Genomic DNA, 8,698 nt, shown 5'->3' on the forward strand with positions numbered 1-8,698 from the left:
TATAGGGGAATGCAAATGTGTAAATGAATAAAGAGACTCAATGAACAACCTAGCTTTACATAGTATGATGTTGTTTGTCATTATGTATTTTAAAATATTACTTCAAAACAAACATAAAACTAAATGAAAAATGACATGGATATACAAATTCCACTAATATCATAATATAAGTTATATGTTCTAAGACAAATACTTATATTTACAAAATTTTATAATTGATTTGTTTTTAATTATAAATTAAATTTTAATTATTTAATCTTGTATACACCATATTTTTTCATTGTTATTTGTTTAAAAGTAGAATAAACAATCTCCCTTATTATCCTAAAACTTATCTTCAATTCCATTATCCAAGTTATACTTAATCATATACATTAATAATAATCACAATTCAACTTCACTCAAAAGCATTCACATCATCAAATAGAGAGACACTATAGAAAGCTACATTAAAATAAATATTATTGATTTGATTGGAGTAGTCAAATGCATATTTAAAAATTAAAATTACAATTGCGAAGTCCTAAGGATGCCCACAAAAGAAAACCAAACTGACAACAATAACATGCACACAGAAGCAAGCTACACTAGCTGATTCCTCAGTACCATCTGAGAAGTTTCCAGATATTTTCAAGCTCTCACACAGATGGTGTGTTCGTTAACACTGAGTAAACTTGCTAGCATATACTCACTGTATAGTATATATATGTCTATATATTTATATATTCTTCGAGGTGGGTTGGTATATTATCATTTTATATAATCTTCGAAGCGTTGCATTGCAGGTGGGGGAAGACCCAGAAGGACATTGATGCTTTTTCTCTCCTTGCCATGGGAGAGAAACAAAACTACTTCCCTCTCAGGAAGAGTTACAGGCCCAGTCTGCACAGGCTCCCCCCATCCAAAATCTGCAGTGTGGAATGATAGATGAGACCATGTTGTTATCACAAGGGTTGCAGTCAGCGAGGGTTTTACACGGTTTATTTCAAAGTAATCTATGGCAGACCTCATGTAACTGTCTGTGATCGTGCCTATTCCCTTCTGAACCAGTTCCACAGAGAAGGACAGAGGCTTCTCTGCTAAATCCCCTGCCTTGGCCAGACAATTTGTTAGAACAATCCCATTGCCAAAATATCCCTTGGGCAGTGGGGGATCGAATCTTTTCCTCCCATCCACTGCAAAAAGAAGCTTGGTTTCTTGATTCGGTGCCATATGGAGAGCCCTGCTTCGACACCTCCAGACATGGGCTGAGAAAGTGAAAGAGAAATCATATTAATGCCCACAAAATGATCAAAACAATTGATTGATACCATAAAACTGAAACTATCTTAGAATAAACAAAGAGTATGCTTGAATGTTTCTAGATTGTAATTGCGTTTTTTTTTTGAATCAATGTTTCAGATCATATTTATGATTTATCATCAGAATGATGAGCTAAAGGAGAAAAATATTATGAATCATAAAATATGATCCGAAACATTAATTCAGAAAGATAAACACAGTTACAATCCAAAAGTATTCAAGAATATTAACACGGACTGTGAAAACTTATTCTCTCTTATAAACAAGAGTAATCAAAGCATTGTTGGAAGGTTGATCCATGGCTATGCCAAAATTGAATCTAGGTGAGACTTCTGTCTGAGCTAGTTGTCCCTCACAGATTCAATTTTTAAAAATATGGATTGACCTTCGAACAACACCACCTTCAATTCAATTATGAAACAAGATCTAAAAGAGTAGAAACATGTTTGTTCACAAAATGGGAGAACTTGAGAAAGTAGGAAAAATAGAAAAAACCTCCATCCACTATGTGGGAGAATTTGTGAAACTAGAAACATAGTAAAATTGTTGTGCTATGTTTTTGGATTCAACTACGTAGAATTTATTTGTATCAACGTTTTGGATCACATTCCATGATCCATTATCAGTTTCTCTACAGTTCTATCATCTTGATGGTGGATCATAGAGTGTGCATTCATGCAAATAAATTCTATATAGTCGAATCCAAAAACATAACACAACAATCATTATGAGCTGTGAAAATCTAATGTCTCAAAATAATAAAATGTTCAATCTGAAAATAGAAGAACATGTTCAGATTAAAAAAGTAATAAAAATCCCCCACCATATGAAAGAATTTGCCAAAATAGCTAGCTAAAAGTGTACTGACATGAGAGAGCCTCGAATGTGGTGCACTTTTCCAGGGTTCCATCCTCCATTGCTGTTCTTTTAAGCTCTGCTAGCCTCTCTGGGCCGAAGCAAAAGGACCTGTATTCTAGCTCTGAATCATCTGTGAAATTGGAGAGGTTTTCTATTTCAGAAAATTCAAGATGGGGATATTCTATCTTTGGAGGAGAGCGAGCTTGGAGCAAGGTTCTGTCCAAGTATGGAGATATAGAAAGAGGGAGGCCTCTGGATGTTTCTGACCAGGAATTCACAAACTCCATGGCTCCCAGCCCATCAAACATGCAGTGGTTCATGGCAAGCCCCAGAACAAATCCGCCACATTTGAATCTAGTCACCTGCTTGGATGTTAAATTGTACCCAAAAAATAAATGTTATATTAGCTATAAGCTACCATTATAGTACACAATGAAATGTAATAGTAGAGCTGATTACTAATAAATTAGAGAAGTATAAACATCATCATCTTTATGTTTTTTAATATTCAAATAATAGATCATGAAATGTGATCCGAAATATTGATTAAAAAAATTCACACAATCAAATTTAAAAACGACATCAATAATTCTCATACATTGTAAAATCTTATTAACATTAACTCAACACCCTCTTTAAAAAAAACTGTTGATGCTGAGATTAAAAATGTGTCAAAATAGATAGCTACAGGAATACAACCCACAGTGGATTAGATAGCATAATAGCAAAGCACGAGGCTAAATGGATTATAGGAAAAAGTAAAACCAAAAACGGTTAAAAGTACAAAAGTTTAGAGAATAGGACCGAGGAGTTAAATAATTTTTGGACCGAGGTGTTAAATAATTTTTCTAGAAAAATAAGTATGGTTATACTCCAAAACTAAGATGACACCCAATTGGGTTAACGCAAGCCATCTTACTGGTATGGAGGGGCAAGACTAATTTCTGTGAGTCCAAAGTTTAGATGATATTTCCTGGTAGGAATAATCCCTGAGTCAGTTGCAGCATCTGATTTTCTGGCTAGAGACTGCGTACAGACAAGTTAACTGGGGTGGGTGGTCTTATAGGCTTTTATACAGTAAGCATTACCCCACTAAAAATCAGAACAAAAACAGTGATCAAGCCCAAAATTAAGACAACACTGAATGGGGCTGCTGCTGCTGCTTCCCCTTCCCATGCCTTGGTGGAGGTAAAGATACTTTCCATCCCTAATTTTCTAATGGTTAAGTTGTTTGTTCAGTTTCAAAACTCGTTGGTTGGGAGATTCTGCGGTTTTCATCCAACATTGATGTTGTTAGAAGATGGGTGCTTAGGATCTGGAAGCTAAAAGCTCAACTAGAGGTTGTCTCTATGCTGAATATTTGTTTCTTATTTTTCTTTTCCTTTCCTGAAGATTGCCCTAGGGTTCAAGAAGGTCCTTGGTTTATGAGGGTAAATGGCCTTTCTCTAAAAATTTGGTCCCTGTTAACTGTTTGATTGATTTGGGTTAGACTGATAGGGCTGCTGTTGGAGTTTAGGGACAAAGAGTTCTTTATGCTTATTGTCAAAAATAGTACTTTTGGGTAATATTTTACTGCTGATAAGGTCACCAAATTTAAGATATTGTATGCTTTTGAAAAAAGCAAGTGCTCCCTACTCAAATTAATTTATCTTCAAATTCAGAAATTGGGTGGAGCAGATTGAATTCGAATACTCTTAATTATTTGTCAGGGTTGTCGTAAAGTGGGTCATTCCACTGCTAGTTGCCTGAGTATCAAGAAACACCATCTCTTTTGGAGGAAAAAGGAACTTAATCCTGCTACTACTGAGGAGTGTACTACTTCCTTTGAAGTTATGCAGAAGGATGAAAATATGGAGAAAACTCTTATAGACTGTATTGAGATTCTTCTTTAATGGTTTTATGATTGGACAAAGATTCTGCCAGTGATCTTACAAATCTGTCTTGTTCAAAAAAAAATAAAAATTGTTTGGGGCAATTGGATCCTTGCACTAGGATTAAACAGAAATCGTTGGAACAATTTGACTTCAAACTTCTGATGTTGGGTTGGTAAGTTGTAAGGTTATATAATGTTCTCTCTTCACACATTATTGTTTCTCTTGAGCTCCTTGCTGTCCTATAATGCTTAATGCCTATCTTTTCTTACATTTTGTATAAGGATCCGATCCCTTTCAAATCCCTGGTTACCATAATAAAAAATAATATAAAATTGTAAAAAAAGAATATATATTATGCAAAACATAGAGATTATTCGCACCTGAGCTGCAAGAGGAGGAATCTCCAAGATGTTCTTAGCACCAGGAGTACTGTAAACAAGCCTTCCCAGCGTGCTTGGATCAGGCTTGCTTATATCCCCCAGATCTTCCAATCTACAATCTGCATCACCTTCCACAAACACAGCCCCCTCTGCATTACAAATGACATTTAGCTTACCTTCTGGGCTTAATCCAATCCTCCCTGCAAGAGGATAATAGTGCACTAAAACCTTCCTCAGTGCTTCTTTGATCACAACACCAGGGTCCTCCATTTTCTTGTCTTCTATTGCATTATAGCAATAAACAGTCTGTACAATAACTGCTATATTTTGATCAAGATTTGATAGATAATAGACATGATTCTCTGTGGGCTCTGCAGGCTTAATGAGAGTAGGCTTGTGCAATTTCACCTCCAACTTACCCTGGGTTGTCATTGATTCTGCACTCATGTTTTATAATGGGGCTTAATTCTTGCAGGCCCTCAAATATTAAGAATTACAGACCCAATATAATTAGTTTCCAGAACCAATTATTATCTTTTTCAACTATGGTTTTAGTAAATATTTTCCCTGTTTTAGAGCATAAAATGCTGTTAATACAGGCGGAGAAATCGAGTAGGACAACCTCCACGTTTTTCTGCTATTGTCAATCTGCCCTTAATTGCTCTGTTTCTGTCCATATATGTTTTCAGATTCTCCAACAGCCAGCTTTCTCTGTCAGTTGATTCAAGAACATAGTCAGACTTCCAATAATAGGCATATCCCAAGAGAGACTATTGATATTAATCCTGTAGTACAAGCAATACAAAGAACAGATGCAGAAATGGATATCCAATAACAATTCAGAAAGAACTTAATGATATGGATCACTGGTGTAATCTGAAACGTATCAAATAAATAAATAAACAGAATTTAATCTAAAAGCTTATTGTCAATGATCAATATTGTTAAAAAAATGTCATATAATATATACTGATAAAAAAAAGTTGTCATAGGTGAAGTAGGCAATCAAATAAATTATGTGTGAATGAAAAACAATTCTGAAAACCAGATTTAATAATGATAAATAGAGCAGAGTAATTTATTGGTGAAGTTTGTAGTGAAGTGAAAACAATCATAAGAATAAGAACTAGATTATATAATGACAAATGCAGGAGAGTATTTAATGGGTGGGATACACAGTTAAGTAAATTTCAGGTGGAAAAATAAACAGGCCGAAGAACATGATTGAATAGTGATCATGTAATAGAAAACAATATGCAGACAAGTAAATTATGGGTGAACAAAGAGAAAACTATGATCCATGGATTTAACAATGATGAATGCAGTAGAGTAAATTATTGTGGAATATGTAATTTAGTAAATTTTGAAAAATAAATAAATATTTTTTTACAAAATTTTGTATTATTTATAAAGATTATTTTAGACTGAATTCGTTTGAGTTGAGAGTCAAAGATTAAGAGGTATCCAATCTCTCAAGTTAGATGGTGATCTCATCCCTTATGACATTTTATTACTATTAATATTATTATCCTTTTTAATTCAAAAAATTAAATAAGATTTATTCATAAAAAAAATAAAAAAATGAATCATATAACTATTCATAATAATATTTGGCAGGTAAAATATCTTTAAAAAAGGAGATTTAATTAATTTTTAAAAATATTCAAAATATTTATGTGGTCGATTTGAAAATTTATATTAAATATACATAATATTAAAAAGAATTAATAATTTAGGGATGATCCTTTGGTGAAATGGTGAGGCTTCTTGTCTGTTGAGAAATAGAGGAGCGACGTTTGGAAAAAAAATAAAATATATTTTTAATTGAACCAAGCCCCTAGCTCAAATATTTCAAATATTTTATTCAATATGAAATGATTTATTTATTTTTAATAAATCATATTTAAATTTAAGATGCTTAGCTTGTACTTGTAGATGTAAAATTAACACAATTTCATTATATTTATATAGTTGATAATTATTAAATTCATAAACAAGACAAATCAAAATTGAATAAAGATATTAAACTATTATAATGTATATAAAAAAACTGAATAACAATTAAATGAAAATACTTGCTAAAGACTTATAAGACTAAAGAGTGGGAAAACTGAATATAACACACTCGCACACACACATATACACTAACTGAATATGTAAGCTAATATTGATCAAGATAGATTCTTGTATGAAGATGTGAGAGTTTATAAATGTCATTAAAAAAATCATGATCATATTTATTAACAAGAGAAAAATGTCTTTTTTCAGCAAAATAAGTATCTCATCTTTTATTAAATAATAATGAATTGTTTTTATAAAAATAAATAGTATTTATGTTCCTGAGATTAGATTTCCACAATTCATATTGTTTATGTTATTGTTTTTTGGATTCGATTGTGTGATAGTTTTTGCATAACGTTTTAGATCACAATCCTTATGCACTCTTTCATCTTGATGATGGATGATCGGAAACTTTATGTAGAAACTATCACACAATTGAATCCAGAAAACAATAACATAAAGTATTTATGTTTTCAATAATTGAATCTTTGTATTGTATATAAAGATTAGAGATAACAAGATCTATGTTTACTAAACGATAATGAGATCATTAGATTGCATATTTCCATGTTTAAGAAACACCAATGCATACTAACTACGTCAATATTATACAATATAATCAGAATTGTGAATGAGATCAAAATCTGAAACCCAATAAAAATACCATAAAAAGCAACAAAACTAATAATAAAAAAATTTGCATTCTAAACTAGAATACAATTATCATGCAAAACAATTAAATTCATAAGAAAGATCACTCTGTGAAAGTACGAAATTATGATAAAAGTAATAAGATAACGAGATCTATGTTTACTAAAAGATAACTAGATCATTTAGATTGCATATTTCCATGTTTAAGAGACACCAATGCATACTATCAACAACAGATACAATATAATCAGAATTATTAACCAGATCGCAATCTGAAACTCAATAAAAATATCATAAACACTAAGAACAATTGCATTCTAAACTACAATACAATTAAAGATATCAGTATTCCGCAATCCATAATGTTACTTGCTGCTGTTTAAGGATATGATTTTGTGTGCTTTTTTTACATCAACGTTTCGGATCACACTCTGTGACCCATCATCAGAATGATAGAAAGCATAAAGAACAGAAGCGTCGATGCAAAAAAAACACATACAATACAATTATCATGCAAAACACTAAAATTCATAAGAAAGATAATAAGAACAAATATGAAAAATATTGTACAGCTAGAAACTGTATTAAAATTATGATATGGAGTACTGAGAATTTAAAGAAAATTACAGTTCAAAGCCCAATAGATTTGTCCTTTCTGTAGTGAAGGCCCATACCTTACAATAGATTAAACTGTCTAATTCCATTTATTGCATCTCTCCCATTCTTTCAGTTTTTCCTTCGTTTCTCTCACACAAGCACTCTGATACAGTTCAAATAGTAGCCTTATAAGATTGAAATTGAAGTGAAGTATTGAAGCATGTGTAAATGTTTGATATGACAGCTGACCAATAGGTGAGAAATTTTGTTGTTTATCATAACTTTGAATAAGAAATGTGAATTTCAATAAGAATGATATTGTGGGTTTACCTAACTTTGAACGATGTTTTTTAAGCTCATTTTCATGGTGACATGTGGGATTGTCAAATAAAACAAAACATTATTGAAATTGAAAGTTATTTTAAGTCCTGAGTTGGTGATGACCTTAGCAATGAGGGTTGCAATTTTTGGTGATATTGGGTCACTTTTTTGCTTTATATTGCATGTAGTTCAAACTTATAGTTTATTGCTAATGTATTTTTTTCTAAATTTCCAACTACATGTTGAGAAGATTATTTGAAGTTAGTCTTTTGGGTTTATCATAATGTCAGCAATTTTTTAATCTATAAATGAAGCCAGGCCAATGATTAGAAAATCTTTATGGGCTTAAACTATTCATAAATGAATAAATTAATGTTTATTTCCTTTAATTAAGGAAGGTGCTTTCATCACAAAATGTTTGCTCAACTACTACAAGTCACTTAAGTCACATCTCACTTTTAAGTAGAAGAAGTTATGTAGAGATATCTTCTATCAATTGACTAGTGGTATTGTAAGATTGGTTCATTAAATTTGTAATATTAAAAATTGAAGGGTCACACCTTCAAGAAAAAGTTGTATATTAAATGTTAGAAATATATAGCAAGCTTCATGTTTATTATTAAAACACTGAAATTTGGAGGGCTACATATTTGA

General features: G+C 31.8%; 1 protein-coding gene across 1 annotated transcript; it reads right to left on the reverse strand.

Annotated features, from left to right (window-relative positions):
• Window positions 1–445: 445 nt before the first annotated feature.
• Window positions 446–7,905, reverse strand: LOC131039875 (omega-hydroxypalmitate O-feruloyl transferase). The gene is made up of 4 exons (XM_057972728.2): window positions 7,801–7,905; window positions 4,415–5,125; window positions 2,171–2,522; window positions 446–1,247 (listed from the first exon to the last, which is right to left on the reverse strand). The coding sequence occupies exons 2-4, from the start codon at window positions 4,859–4,861 to the stop codon at window positions 751–753; spliced, it is 1,296 nt and encodes a 431-aa protein (XP_057828711.2). The 5' UTR covers window positions 4,862–5,125; window positions 7,801–7,905; the 3' UTR covers window positions 446–750.
• Between the last annotated feature and the right edge of the window lie 793 nt (window positions 7,906–8,698).

The sequence above is a fragment of the Cryptomeria japonica genome, chromosome 7 (genome assembly GCF_030272615.1).
Source record: "Cryptomeria japonica chromosome 7, Sugi_1.0, whole genome shotgun sequence".
Lineage (NCBI taxonomy): Eukaryota > Viridiplantae > Streptophyta > Pinopsida > Cupressales > Cupressaceae > Cryptomeria > Cryptomeria japonica.